We start from the raw sequence: 15,436 nt of genomic DNA on the forward strand, positions 1-15,436 counted from the left end.
CGCCCCATAAAGAGTTTCTTTCTAACATTTTCTTACGAAAGTAAGAAGTCGTTTAACTAAGCGTAGTCCTCGAACAATCTTCAAAAGCCGGCAACTTTTGAAGACGTCCGAGGCACTTAACTACCCAACCCAATACCCCCCAGTACCGATGTGGGATAGAAACCCCGACAAGGGCACATTGTTCACTTTCGTGGATGCCTCACTTTTTGTTTTTACATGTTTCTTTGAAACCCGCCTCTTCTTCATTGGAAAATTGCCATTTTGACTTTGAGTAATCTACTGTTTTGTACTTTTGATTTGTTCAAGCCATTTGGAAACCGATCACAGAGATGAGAATTCCCACATTTTCCATCCTCTTAATCACGATGCTTGTTAAATTTCTCCCATTTTTACTTTTATTCATGCTTATTTATATTCTTTTATTTTACTAAATATCGGATGCCTTTTTATATTCTTTGTTGCCTACATTCTTTACATCTAACTATACAATCAACATATTTATGTGATTTAATGTTATTATATACCTTTTTATTTAGGCTCTTTAAGTTGGAATGTTGAATTTAGTGATATTTTTTACTTTTTAAACAAAATTTAAACGTTAGTCTTGTATTTTTAGTAGAAAGTTAATTTTGTGGTTAGTTATTTGCTTTTGAAGTATTCTGTAAATGCACAATGATTGAGGAAACAATTAATAAATTATTGTTGGCTTAACATGAAATAAAATTGTTAAGTGTTCTGTAAAGACACAATTATTGAGGAAATAATTAATAAATTATTATTGGCATTAGCAACTTTAAAAAATGAATTTTATTACTGTGACATGAAATAAAATTGTTTGCAAAAAAAAAAAATGAATGCATATATTGCAAAAAAATGAAATAAAATAGTGTTCTGTAAATTTGTTAAATGCAGTGGCTGTTTAGCATGTTCAGGAGTAGCTTTTGACTGCACGATTCCTAAAAATTGAACAGCAGAAAAAGAAAAAAAAAAAGAGAGAGAGAAGTCCAACATTATTATCATGAATAACCAAAATCGGTTAAGGTGTCAAGGGTTTGGACTAAAAATGGTTTCTAATCCTACTACTTTTTAAAACATACAATTATAAAGATATATTAGTCTATATATCCATATTTACTCTATATAATTATTACAATTTTTTAATGCCTTTGTTTTTATTCTTATTCCTTTCATTCTATAAAAAAGAATAATTAGTTTGTTATTTACTAATAGCTTGGATATCTAATAACAATTGCAGGATAACCGCTCGACAAAAAAACACTGTTTATAGGGCAACTTTCACGTTTATATTGTTAAATAGATATCCATATTTAATGTATATATATAATTATTATAAAATTTTTAGCATATTCATTTTTCCTAATGGCTCAAAATTGCTCTAAATTGAAAAGCAATGTTGTATGCTATTTTTTATTATTCTTTCAGTCAAACATGCAACATTAATTAAATTGTTTCTTACATTAAAAAAATTAAAGTACTTTAAATTTCAAAAACAATGTATAATACATGGATCTTAATGTAGATTAATGATCTAATATTAGTGAGCGGCATTTTACAAAAATATGAAAGAAAAATAATTGTTATGATTATATTGATTAAATGTTTTAATTTGTGCAAAAAAAAAAGGGAAATAGACCCATATTTATGGAACTTAGTGAGTAATAGAGATATACATAAATATAGATGGGTATCTTTATAATTACCTCACCCAGACCACATAATTTATACAAATCATACCACACAAAATGTCGACACTACATTGTCTCAATTATAGTACTGTATTAACCATTATATTTCAAAATATCCTCCATACTTCACAAACTATTAACACTATATTCACCCAACCAATTTACCGCACTATTATTTTATAATTCAAGTCAGACTTATAATAATTATATAACTCTCTGCAGTATAAGAAATATATAACGACTAAAAATAAAGCAACTTAACACGGGAAATATTAGCACTCCTGCGCAACGCGCAGGCCGTCTCACTAGTTCTTTTTTAAATGAGAGAGATGAGATGAATAAGGTAATATTCTGGGATATTTGCATTTATCATTTATCCGTAATTTAAAAATGAAGGTTGAAAAATCTCGAGTTTTCCTTTGATCTTGTAAGACTGTCTCTATAAGTTGACAAATGTTGTCTCTGACAACTCTTCATGGTTTAGTTAATCCTAGAGAATAGGTCTTATTACAAATTCAGATGTTTCACTTTCGACAGCAAACTCCACTGTTCTGTCACTTTGAGCTAGTAAGAACCCTTTCCCTTTTTATTTTATTTTATTTTATTTCGTGAATAAAAGCTAGCAAGGCTACAAAGTTTGTGTATCATCCCATCCCAAGATGCACTGGCACATATGACAAACTTGGGATTACAGAGTTAGGAGTTTAGTTACATTAAGATTAGCATGTTTTAATATCACTCAAAGTTCTATATTTTGACGAAACAATTCATGCATGATGCTTCGGAGGAGTATGGCTGCATACGATTCGAACCATCCATGTGCAGTTCAACTCAAAACTCGACTCGAATTCGATGAACACCAAACTCAAGTCGAGTTCGAGCTGATTGAGTCAAGTTTGAGTTCAAACTTGAGTTTAAAAAATACTCAACTTATTAATTTGCGAACCGATTCGATTATAAATATATATATATATATTATTTTTAAAATGAAATTACATATATATATATATATATATATATGTATCTAATATTTTATTATTTATTAAGAAATTTTATTTTTTTAAAAAAATAAAATAGTTATTTTTTATTTTGTCAAGTTCAAATTCGAACTTAAGCTCGATTTGGCTTGAGTCCGAGTTTTACATTGAGACCTCGTCGAATTCGAGTTTGATATAATTAAATCAAGACTCAGTTTGATTAGACCAAAATTCGACTTGATTCGATTGGTTTGCAACTCTACTTCGGAGTATGTATTCTAAGACTGGACAATAATGCTAGCTTAATGTACCAAAATGAATCCCGTCAATATGGTAAATCAAAAGAAGAAAGGGCTCGTGTTTAACCTTATTAAAGAAAACAAGACAATCACTCATCCATTATAGGATCAGTGAAGACACAGAGGTAGCTGCGAGGGAAGGTTGGGTTGTGCGATGCGAGAGAAAGGTTGGATTGGATGGCACGACGGGAGTAACTGTAAATAGTATATCCTGAGTTTCAACATCTCTTACTTACCAAAGAAATAAATAAACAAAGGTAGCTGGATTTCCAATCGCATTTGCATGTAAATATGATGATTCTCTCATCTACTATTAGCTTGTGATTTAACAGTCCTTATTGGCACGCAACTCTTTCTGCTTTGGTCAAGAACGGCAAAAGAAGTAACGCGGGTTGCAAGTAGACAGTTCTACGAAGGATTGACAAGACCATGTGGATTATGGGTCCTTACATTGAATTTTGTCCAATTCAATCCGGCTGATATAATTTTTACAACTTTTGGTGCATATATATAATTTATTTTAGTATAATCATGATTTTTACATCAATTTAATTATACGAGTTCAACAACTTCAAATTTACACCAAACATTTTGAAAATTTCATAAACAAAAGATCAGCTTGAGTGGCATCAGATCCCCAGTGTATGTTTATGCAGTAGAAAGTTCTATGCTTCATCCTACCAAATATTTACTGTAAAAACAAGAGGGAGAAGGAAATTGGCTGGCCGATACTTTTAAGAGATGAAATGATTCCACCAACGTCCTTTGATATTAATGATGGATGTAAATTTTCTTTCTGCCAAGAAAACGATATGGATTTGGATTTGGTTACCGTCTGTAATGTATACTGAAAGATTAAACAGCTCATTTTCATAAATGAAAATGACTTCACAGCCTACTACATACAAATGAGCTGGCATTTGATGCCACTATAGCTGAAGACAGGTATACTGTTGATGCTTCACTATTTGAAGCTAGACCTCCAATCCTCTGTATCCTCCAAAAATCCTCTGCAGCTTTTGTAAGAACAAACCTCAGTCCAGCTGACAAGAAATTGGCCACCACTACTATTATCTAAAACTAAAGTATAACAATCTCGACTATCAAGTACTCTTTTCGGCTCAATTCTCACCCTCGAGAACTGAAAAGGACATATCTGTATGGCTTCATCTTCATTCTTTTTGTGGCTACTTTTATTTGCTGTTGCATTAGCCGCAGTAGAGTCAATCCCTGTTTTTGTACCTGGGGCATACAAATCTTCCCTTCTGAAGAAACAAGTCAAGAGTGCAAAACCAGAGATACCATACGAAGCCCACTATTTCCCTCAGGTTCTTGACCACTTCACTTTCCGACCCAGGAGCTACAAAATCTTCTACCAGAAGTATCTTATGAACAGCCAGTACTGGCACGAAGGAGCACCCATCTTTGTTTATACGGGAAATGAAGGAGATATTGAATGGTTTGCAGCAAATACTGGTTTCATGCTGGATATTGCTCCAAAGTTTCGAGCTCTCCTCGTCTTCATTGAAGTATAATCTGCCTGCTGAATTCTCAAATTTTTTTTTTTTTTTTACGTTAATGATCCTGAAAGCTCTCTTTTTCTTCCGCTTTAAATTTACTCAAATTTGTGATGCATGATAAACAATCAAGAAGGAACCTCTATAAATAATACTGCATTTTCATGAATTTTGTTCTTCCAAATTTAGTTAAGTCATTATATCCTAATTTTTGTAACAGTAGTATCTGCTTAACTGTTCTCTATTTGGATTGCCTTCATAGAGAAGAGGCTTAAGAAAAAAATTCTGATCAGGAAATTCTTATTGAAGAATGTGAACAATGGGATTTGTTTTTTACCATTTTCAGCATAGGTTTTATGGGGAATCTTTGCCCTTTCACAAGAAAGATCTCAACTCTGCAAAGACATTAGGGTACTTGAGTTCACAGCAAGCACTGGCTGATTATGCAGTTCTGATAAGGAGTTTGAAGAGGAATCTGTCTTCAGAGGCATCTCCTGTTGTGGTCTTTGGCGGATCCTATGGAGGAAGTAAGTTAAAGATTTTCCTTCCTATTCCCTTTGAATATACATTATTGATGCTGTGTAACTGAATGAGACAGGCATGAGAATGGATCATTTTTGTCTACGCCTGCACGTGAATAAATTGTTTGGACTTGAAAATATCAGTATTGCCACTTGCCAGTTGACTGGACCTTTTGCCAGCAGTCTTTGTGGCAATAATTTAATGACCATTGGGCATTCTTTGCGCAGAAATTTCGTGGCAATTATTGAAATTCTTGAGGATTGTGACCCGTAGAAACTGGATTTTTCCCTCAGTTTTCTGTCTGCAGTAGCAGATTTCTAAATCTCTGGTATTCCACATTGCCAGAAAAAGAAAAAGAAGGGGGCTGATAGTATCAGACTAATGAATAACTACTCCTAATAATAGATGATTATCAAGTTATTTTCAAAATTTTAACGTGATTCTTAACACTTGATTTCAGTGCTGGCTGCTTGGTTTAGACTTAAATACCCACACGTTGCTATTGGAGCTTTGGCATCTTCAGCCCCTATATTGCAGTTTGATGACATAACTCCTTGGTCTAGCTTCTATGATGCTGTTTCCCAGGATTTCAAGGTCTGTGGTTCATAGTAGAAATCAGACCTCAACCTGATTAGGAAAAGCTAAATTTTCTCTCCTTTTCATCCATAATCTTCCAGCATATATGCAACTTTTAATCACCTGATCATAAGCATACAGGAGGCTAGCTTAAACTGCTATGAGGTTATAAAAGGTGCTTGGACAGAATTGGATGCTTTTGGAAAAAGAAAAGACGGACTGGAAAAGCTCAGCAAGATGTTCAGAGCTTGCAAGTAAGTTGTAAGAAATTAGGAAGGGATCACAGTTTGGATTGGATCATAATCATGACCTATAGGCAATAGTTAGTGAAATTGTCTGATATTTTCAGTCTTGATCATGGGGTTATGTAACATAAATTTTACTTATTGTTTTTAAAAACAATAAGCATTGATGTTTTAATTTGGACGCCAAATATAGGGACTTCTTCTTGGTTTCCTCCTCTCTTCTTTTCTCAACTTCCCCTGCTCCTCCTCCATTTTCCTCGCCAAAGTTCTCCACTGCTCTTCCCCCCCTCCATATCTAGCCAGCAAGTAATTTCTCCGCAAACAAGGTTACAGGCAGCCATTGAAAAAGCTCTCTCAATCCTATGGAGGAGCATTGATGACAATCATGCAAGGAAGTCCAATAGCAATCATGGTAGCCTAGCCAAAATTCCCAAAGAATTGCTTAAAACACACGACCATAAAGTACACTATTCCCTTAAATTGCCCCTTGATCATGACTCTAATATTTTTGCAGCCAACTTTGCTAATCTAGTTCAATTTTCTGATTAAACCTCAGGAAGTTGAGTTCAGTAGATTATGCTCGGAACTGGTTATGGTCAGCTTTTACGTACACAGCAATGGTGAATTATCCGATGGAAGCTAATTTCATGAAGCACTTGCCTGCCTATCCTGTGGAGGAGGTGCAGTTTACATAGAAAACGCGCTAATTGAAATTTGATCGTAAAGGGTTTTTCCAGTTTCTAACAATACGTATCTTGGTTTGGTTGTTGAAGATGTGCAAGATTATTGATGGACATTCCCCTAGAGCAACAAAGCTTAGCAGGGCTGTTGCAGCAGCAAGTTTGTATTACAACTACTCCAAGACAGAAAAATGCTTCAAGTTGGAAGACGAGGATAATGATCATGGCCTCCAAGGCTGGAATTGGCAGGTAACAAGCTCGACTCATCGCACAGAAGAAGTAATATTAGTCCTCATGCATGCCAGACCAAATTTGTCAGCTTTAGTTAGCATGGTTTTCTATTGTTCTGTTTCAAAGAAGCTAAACTCGCCAGACAAAAGCTGTGCATGTGAAGGTTGGACCAGCTGTTACATGTGTTGGGTTGGAAAATGCTTAATGGAGTACTGACACAGGACTTTAAAAACTGGTTTTGCAAAGAAATGCATTACAATCTTCAAATTGCAACTGTGCTGCAACAGTGTAAAAATTGAATCAGTGAATTACACACTTCTGGATTCTGCTAAGTGAATGCTAGTTATTGATTTGAACTGACAGAATTTATCTTCAGGCATGTACAGAAATGGTTATGCCAATGACATGCTCCAATGGAAGCATGTTTCCCCCATCTCCCTACAGCTACAAGGAGTTTGCCGATGATTGCAACAGACAATTTGGAGTATGGCCTCGGGAACATTGGATCACTACTGAATTCGGTGGCATGGTGAGTCATCACTAGATAATAACTTTGTCCCATTACTTAAGCAAGTGAATGATTGATGTTCTGTTAAAAAATTCTTGCTGCTGGTAAGAACTAAGAAATCTTCAAGTTTTTTTTTTTTTTTTTTTTTTACAAAAAAAAAAAAAAATTCGAGCATTTTCTCACTCATCATGTTCTTGGTACAGAGGATTAACCTGGTGCTGAAAAGATTTGGCAGTAATATCATATTTTCCAATGGGATGCAAGATCCATGGAGCAGAGGCGGGTTAGTATCACTTGGTTTACTGCCCAGTGTCTGGAAATTTTATGAATTCTACATCCTGAGAATAATCAAATAGACAAAGCACCTTACTGTTTTTTTGTTCACGGTAAATTGATATTTTAAACTCTCAAATGTGTAAGACAAACTGTTCAACGACTCCTTTGCCATCTTGTTGTAAATATTAGTACAGAGGACATCTGCTGAATGCAATTTGATTGCGATTACTTTTTCAGTGTGCTGAAGAACATATCATCCAGCATTGTGGCATTAGTGACTGAGAAAGGTAAATCAGGAACCAGTTGCTTAAAGGGTTCTAACTTCTAGCCATGACCGATCACTTGACTGTTGCCTTTGTATCTTAAAATCAGGAGCACACCATGTTGATTTTAGGTCTGCAACAAACAAAGATCCAGAGTGGCTCATCGACCAAAGGAGGCAAGAAGTGGAGATTATCCAAAAGTGGTTACAGGAGTATTATGCAGACAGCAAGCAAGACTAGATATAGAGTTCTGGGGATAAAGCAACGTAGTGTCATGTCTAAATTTTGGTTATTGGAAAGATGCACTTCATCCTAAAGATGTGTGGCTCAAAAGAAATACTCCAAAGGAGTGATTTGTTCGGCAGAAGGACCATACAACGTTAATTGGATGTTCTTGAATTAGAATGAGGCACCAGAATGAATTGAACCTTTTTTTTTTGGAATGAATTCAACTTGTTTTTATAATTGTGAGGGTAGTAAGTCCTATCCAGTATCATTAATTGCTGGTGATTTGCCAATAGTAGAGAACAATTCATGCCCAAATAAAGGCGATTTAAACGTGCCTCAAATCCGAGCTGTAAATTTTGAAAAGAAAATTTTAGTTTAAATGTTTATACGAATAGTTGAGGTCGAACTAATTTAGCATGACCACGTCTAAATCACAAATCAGACTCCACAATGGCAATTGTAGAAGCCCCTTAGTTTCTCGTACAAGATTATGTATTCGAATCTCATTGTCAATATTTAAATTTCGTTGTCGATACTGAAAATTGTATTAGTGGACAATTTGTAAGCACTTCTATAAGCGACCTATGATCCGAATACACGCTTAATTCGTGGTGATAATCGAATCCAAACTTATTCAAACCTCTTTTGTATCAAAAAAAAAAAAAAAAGAAGAAAAGCACAAAGAGACATAGCCTACTTGAGGTTGAGCTAATTGAGCATGACCATATTTAGGTCACAAACCAGACTCCACAATGGCAATTGTAGAGGCCCTTTACTCCCTCATAAAAGATTATGTATTTGAATCTTACTGTCGATATTTGAATTCTGCTATCGATGTGAAAACTATGTTGATGAATAATTTATAAGCACCCCTATAAGCGATCTATGATCTAGTACATGCCTGATTTGTGGTGATAATCAAACCAAACTTATTCAAACCTTTTTTTTATTAAAAAAAAAAAAGAAGAAGAAAAGCACAAAGAGACACGGCCCACTTGTTAGTAGTTAATGATTTTAGCTTTAAAAGGAAATTAAGAATGTCTTTTGTTGTTTGGGAATGTATCAATTGTCATCCTAGGAAAAATCAACCTTTTAATCCCCTTTGTGGCTTTTTCAAGTTGTGGATCCTTGTGAGAATAGCACGGCAAACTATGCTTGTAACCATGACACGACCTACCAATACATGCACTGGTAGGCCTTAGAATCAAGGTCTCATGCATTCTTGCAATCCTTCTCTTTTTCTGCCCCTACCACCACATGCAAGAAGAGAAATTTGCATTTACCACCTAATATCTTCATTTACGCTCATGGTACAAGGCAAGAACAATTGTTAGGGGTAACCATTTTTCCAAATTTAGGATTGCACACATTTCTATTCTAAAGTTAATTTAACCATGTCATTGTATTTTAAGGAAAAAATTATGCTGCAAGCCTAAAATTTGGTAAATCACTTGTTTTGAATTGTACGAGGCTAATCCACTTCACTCCCTCCTTCTGTCACCTACGCTGCTAAGTGGGAATTCTTGACTTCTGTGTTCATTAGGGCCGATAAGACAGAAGGGATCATGCGAAGTTCCAACGAATCATGACACATAAAGGGAAAAACCCCAATTCTACATTTAGCTGGTCTTATTTTGGTCCCCTTGCTATTACTCAAGCTAATCTTGCAGCTTATCATATGAAAAGAAAGGATGTCGCTCAAGCTAATATGGTCGCTAATTATTTTAGGGGGGAGGGGGATCCAAAGCAGATACCCATTTTGACAATACCGTAATACCATCTCATATATGCATTAATTTAACAAATGCAGATATTAAAACACTACCGTGTAAAAACATGACAAAATTTGGAACTCATTAAAAACTGTCGACGTTTAATTTTTTACATTTGCAGTAAAATCTGGAGGTAGAGAGTGAGTAGTAATGTACCCTTTTAGTTTGAAAATAGGTTGCTTTGCTTCTAATTTTTATTGATTCAGTTAGACACTTAAAACTCTCTTGTAATATAAATTAAAATAAAAATATTGTAGATGTTGTGGGTTGACAAAAAAAATCAACTTACACACATCTTCTCCATGGATGCACCGGGCAATTGGTCAGCAATTGTACAGTCCATTCAACAAAACAGTTAACCACACCTAACATACGAGTCTCTGGTGTTTTTATCCCTTCATCGTTTGTATTTCTCCATTCCTTCAAAATGTGGGAGCGAATCAAGTCACAGAATTGATAGGTGAGGGGACCAAAACTGCAATTTGCCCATAAGTAAAAGCAATCATTCATAACCAGAGAAAACCACCTTTGACTGAAGTTAATGGAAAGTACACTAGCGTAACTAACTACTGCTCACAGCTATTAAATGGAGGTGTGCCAGAAAGGCAGCAGCCCCACTTCCCATTTCCACCTCAAAACCTCTAATCAAAACAAAGCAGTAGATCCAATATTCATAATCCTTCCCACTCAAATTACTTACTACTGCTCCTTTGCTATTGGCAATTAGGAAGATGTCAAGGCGATCTGGGAACTGTGTAAGGTGCTGTTTGGTTGTATTTGCAGTGGTTTCAGCTCTCTGTGTATCTGGGCCTGCAATTTACTGGAAATTCAAGAAAAGTCTCAGCTTGAAAACTGCATCGTTGAATTCTTGCAGTCCTTGTATTTGTGATTGCGCCCCTCCTCTTTCCCTTCTCAAGATTGCTCCTGGTATGATATTTATTGGTCAAAGTTTCAAGCTTTGGAATAATTTTTCCTTCTTTTTTGGTCGTCACGCCTGCATGATTTCATGACCAAATTTGATATTTTGTGGATTTGAGCTAGTATTTGTCACATTTTTTTAATATCTGAAGAACTGTGGAATTGGGACACCTTAGATCGCTTCTGATTTTCTTTTTGTCTTTATTCGGGATAGTCTTGTGTTTATTCGAATTGAATGGAAATCTTGCATGTTTATCTGGGCTGAAAATTAGAGGGCTTTAAAATTTGTTCTAGATTTCTTAATGCCCGCAATATTTTTTGTGGGTTGAGATCGATATTTGCAAGAACAGTTTACCCTCGTTGAGCGTTCATAATGTAATGTCGGTGCAGTTCATGCCCATTGCAACCCCAACCCAACCCCTCCCCCCCCCCCCCCAAAAACCAAAACAAAAAAAAACAAAGCAAAACTTTTTTTTTGTTTTTGTGTTGGGGGGGGGGGGGTGTTGGGTGGTTGGTCGTGACGGTGTACTAGGCTTTTGCGTGGGAATCTAGGAGTTTGGTGCATGGTTTTTATATTGCCCTATACGATGTTTTCTGGCTGCTTCCAAGCAGTATCCATCTACATTGGCAGAATGCAGATGCATGCATCCCTTCTCTGCTTGCGTTAGCAAAAAATCCACTCTCATTCTGGAATTGAGCAGCCTGACCATATCTTGCCTTATGCAATAGGGGAGATTCTTACTTAGGAGTCCCACCTAGATGGCTGCCATGTGCACCAAAAACGTGGGGACTCCTTAGTCCTTACTTTTGGTACCATAGTGGCATAGCCCCATGCTTTTGGTACACATGCAACTATCTTGAGGAGTTACAATGCAGGGCCTTTACATGCAATAGTTAGTATGTAGTTGCATGGTTTATGCAGGAAGCAAACAGGTTTGTAAAATGGCATATTTATGTATCGTGACTCTGGAGCTCAAAACTATTATCCATCTCATGCAAATCCAGTTGCTAAGGTCATACTTTGAATGGAATGCACCCTTTTGTGTCTTGCTTTACGCTTTTTATTCCAGAGTATAAGATCAGTTTGGATTTGTGGGGTTTAGTATTTTTTTCAGCATTAGTTGCAGGTAAAGATCCTATTTTTCTGCATGAGAAATAGATTTTCTACATGGCTCGAGTGATTAGGGAAATAGATATAATTATGCTGCTTCTCTTTTGAAAAGAATGCCGTGACATACTAGAGTTCTTTCTGTTTGTCTCTTTTTTTATTCAGGATAAAATCTTCATGTTTAAGCTTGATGGAGAATTGAATGTTTGTTGTTAGCTGTTGAAGGTGAGTGCCTTTTTTGTCCTGAGAGAAAAAAGAAAGAGAGAGGGGAACAAGGTGAGCAATTTTTTTTTGGGAAAATTGCAGAAACCTCCCCTGAGGTTTCTGACAGTAGCACTCACCTTCCCTCTAATTTAAGAAATTGCATTTACCCCCCTAATCTTAAGGAATCTGGTGCAGATTCTGTCCAAAGTAGAAAGAGTCCCATTAAAAAATTGTTTTAAGGAGGGAGATAAGAAATTTGTGCCAGATTTGCCGTTCATCTTGCTTGCCTAGTAGTATTAGCAAAGGAAGGACAAATCCTATTATGGATCAATAGACTTCGGGGGGTATAAGTGCAAACCATTTCCAATACACTTGCAACCGCTTAAGCATCAGATAAATGCGACAACTAATAAATGGCAAAATGAGATCTGAACTTGCATGAGCTTATAAATAAGGTCTGATTTAGCAGTACACTACTACAACTGGTTTTTACCGGTAACACAGCTAGTTTTCTTGACTTTAGTTTGGTAGTTAGAGACTTAGAGGTGAAGTGTTGCAGCAAAAAACATGGCTTCTTCCAGCCACAGGAGAGAATCGTAGAAAGCTGTATAACAGTGAAGATGTAACTAAGTTTCTTTGTTGAGGTACTTCATTAATGGGGCAGTTATATAATATATGAAATTTAGGAAAAAGAAGTCAGAGGAAGTCTGGTTTACAAAAGTTAGTTTGATGCTTGATTGACCAGCTCTAATACCATGAAGGAAAAATTGGAAGCCTCACTAAATCTCCCAAGATGATCTTGGGACCTTAGGTTGTGATGCAATAGATATTGAGCACATTCAGTCAATTACAGGAAAGTGATTCACCTGTTGCAATTGATTATCCATTCCCCTTGTGGGTTAGAGTTTAATCTACCAGAAAGTAAATTGGTCCAGTGTGGTAAACCAAATAAAATACAAGAAAACTTCTGAGTTTTGATGCCATGATTGTTGGTATCATAAATTTGATTATCCAAAGGTAAAGCCTACCTCAATTCTTGAAAGTGGTTGCAACGAGAAGCTTCCATTTATGTTTCCTTCATGGTGCACTTGCAGGTTAATCAAACCTTTTATAAGCTTCTCCTTATTCTTGTCTGTTGCTCTCGCTTGATTTCGTTGAACGACTTGACTACTTTGAACTATAAGAAATTAAGGGATTTGTCTATTACATGCTTACATGGCTATCAGAGGTAGTTTTCTGTGCATTTTTAGTGGATGAGAGTTGTCATGGGTGTCTAAGCAACACAATAAGTGATCAAAACCAAATATGACTCCTCTCACTAGATTGGTGTTTCCTCCAGCTCTTTGCTTTCCAACTTATCTCCATATACTAATCGAGTATCAGGTATCTAAATGGAAAGGGCCAAGAAAATGTGACTCGGTAGATCCTGAGTTAAATGAGCATTTGTATTTCGTTGGCATTATCCTCCATTAACCTAAACTTCCTCTGCTGACTTTCATCTTGCCGTTTACCTTCAGCAGTCTCAGCCTGCTTTAATTTGGAGTGGTATATTTGTATTTGTGTGGAGAAGGGAGCTTGCCTGCTGAAACTCTTGATCAAAATTTCTGCTCACAATACGATTCCAGTCAGATGCTTATCAATCAAAAAATTTAACCTTTTGCAGCATATTTTTGTTGCTGCCATCTCTTTGACCAGCTCATGCCAGGGTAGAGGTGGGCGTGTGAGTAAAGGTTGAGGGTTTGTTACAAATTAAGGCAATAGACAAAATACAATGCTAACCTACTGGAGCGTTCTTGTAGTTTGAAGTAACTCATGAAAAACTTACAGAAATGGTTATGCCAATGACATGCTCCAATGGAAGCATGTTTCCCCCATCTCCCTACAGCTACAAGGAGTTTGCCGATGATTGCAACAGACAATTTGGAGTATGGCCTCGGGAACATTGGATCACTACTGAATTCGGTGGCATGGTGAGTCATCACTAGATAATAACTTTGTCCCATTACTTAAGCAAGTGAATGATTGATGTTCTGTTAAAAAATTCTTGCTGCTGGTAAGAACTAAGAAAAAAAAACGAGCATTTTCTCACTCATCATGTTCTTGGTACAGAGGATTAACCTGGTGCTGAAAAGATTTGGCAGTAATATCATATTTTCCAATGGGATGCAAGATCCATGGAGCAGAGGCGGGTTCGTATCACTTGGTTGAGAACGAAGCTCCGATTGAGAGCACCAGAGCTCCGAAAGCGGTTGAGGCGGGTTTCATATAACCTGGACCTAATTTTCAATATAAATCAAACCACCTATCTAACTTGATTACAAACAAATTTTGGAGGTGTAATTGGTAGATCACTTGGTTAACTCAAAGTGAAATTTAATGAACCTATATTGTAATTGTAACATATAAAAGAAAGATTAATCCTTCCTATATTGTCATTATATACACTGATGGTTTTATGTACCTATCATATCATTTCAATTTAAATTTAAACACCAAATTCTGTATTTCAATAAACACTGATGGTTTTATTGTCGAAACTGTTGTTTTATTCACATTCTTTCTTTTTGAGCTATTCACAATCTTTCTACTTCATGCTTTTATCTTTTTTTCTTGCAGGTTGAGTGCAAAGTGATCTCTCTTGCCTCTGTCTATCTTTAATTTATCCGCTTGTTTAAATGAAATGATGGTGTTGCGAGTACTTCTCTGAAGCCACGAGAGGTGGTTTTAGTGAATGTGCAATTTGCCCCTGGAGCAATGGTTCATTTAGTTTCGGAGGAAACTGACTCTCTAACTACTTTTGTTTCAGTATATATCATTTGAGGTAGATAGATCCACCTGTATGGAGGCTGCAAGATTGGTAGTTTGGGAAGTGCTGCAGTTAATGTTGTCGAGTCTTTTGTGCTGTAAGAACTCTCCTCATGAACTGCGAGGACCAATGCCAATTTGTTTGATTAGTGATGCACAATTGCGCAATTGCAGCTGAAGACTTGAGACCTCACATACCAAATGGATAATTAATTCGATGGTACCTAGTAGATCAATGTTCCAAGTTTACTTGGAAATTCATGTGCAATCAAAACTCTGAAGAAAAAGACAATCATGTTCATAAGTTTTCTAATTTATACCTTATCTTCGTTGTGTTTTTTATGCATTAGAAAAGGGATAATTGCACAAACCTCCCTTGATGTTTCTAAAATTTTCACTTAGCACCCTTTAATTTTTAAAAAAAAAAAATCATTTGTCTTCCCTATTTTTAACTTTTTGTAACATTGACAACCTATTACAAAACATAATATTTAAAAACTCAAATTTTGGATAGCGGAGATATTTTCATTCCTAATGTGCCCTTTGTTGTCTTACTTTTTTTAAAAAAAAAAAAAATTGAAAGCATGTAATAAAAAGCTAA

The 15,436-nt window shown here is 35.9% G+C and overlaps 2 protein-coding genes across 5 annotated transcripts; both read left to right on the forward strand.

Moving 5' to 3' along the window:
• Nucleotides 1–3,927: 3,927 nt before the first annotated feature.
• Nucleotides 3,928–8,265, forward strand: LOC113720165 (uncharacterized). The gene is made up of 10 exons (XM_027245124.2): nucleotides 3,928–4,511; nucleotides 4,846–5,026; nucleotides 5,482–5,615; nucleotides 5,739–5,851; nucleotides 6,399–6,522; nucleotides 6,616–6,771; nucleotides 7,130–7,282; nucleotides 7,465–7,544; nucleotides 7,775–7,824; nucleotides 7,910–8,265. Exons 1-10 carry the CDS (start codon nucleotides 4,143–4,145, stop codon nucleotides 8,038–8,040), a joined length of 1,491 nt encoding a protein of 496 aa, XP_027100925.2. The 5' UTR covers nucleotides 3,928–4,142; the 3' UTR covers nucleotides 8,041–8,265.
• A 1,865-nt stretch (nucleotides 8,266–10,130) lies between these two features.
• On the forward strand, nucleotides 10,131–15,159 carry LOC113720167 (uncharacterized). 4 transcript variants are annotated; one of them, XR_011815881.1, is made up of 5 exons: nucleotides 10,140–10,727; nucleotides 13,858–14,000; nucleotides 14,140–14,284; nucleotides 14,647–14,748; nucleotides 14,837–15,159. XR_011815881.1 is itself a non-coding variant. In XM_072053053.1 (4 exons), the coding sequence occupies exons 1-3, from the start codon at nucleotides 10,532–10,534 to the stop codon at nucleotides 14,236–14,238; spliced, it is 438 nt and encodes a 145-aa protein (XP_071909154.1). In that variant the 5' UTR covers nucleotides 10,140–10,531; the 3' UTR covers nucleotides 14,239–14,284; nucleotides 14,647–15,159. The 4 variants fall into 4 exon arrangements, 2 of the variants coding, with proteins under 2 accessions (XP_071909154.1, XP_027100926.2); XM_072053053.1 differs by having other exon boundaries at nucleotides 14,647–15,159; XR_011815882.1 differs by lacking the exons at nucleotides 14,647–14,748; nucleotides 14,837–15,159 and having other exon boundaries at nucleotides 10,131–10,727; nucleotides 13,694–14,000; nucleotides 14,140–14,567.
• The last annotated feature ends 277 nt before the right edge of the window (nucleotides 15,160–15,436 follow it).

The sequence above is a fragment of the Coffea arabica genome, chromosome 6c, assembly GCF_036785885.1.
Source record: "Coffea arabica cultivar ET-39 chromosome 6c, Coffea Arabica ET-39 HiFi, whole genome shotgun sequence".
Lineage (NCBI taxonomy): Eukaryota > Viridiplantae > Streptophyta > Magnoliopsida > Gentianales > Rubiaceae > Coffea > Coffea arabica.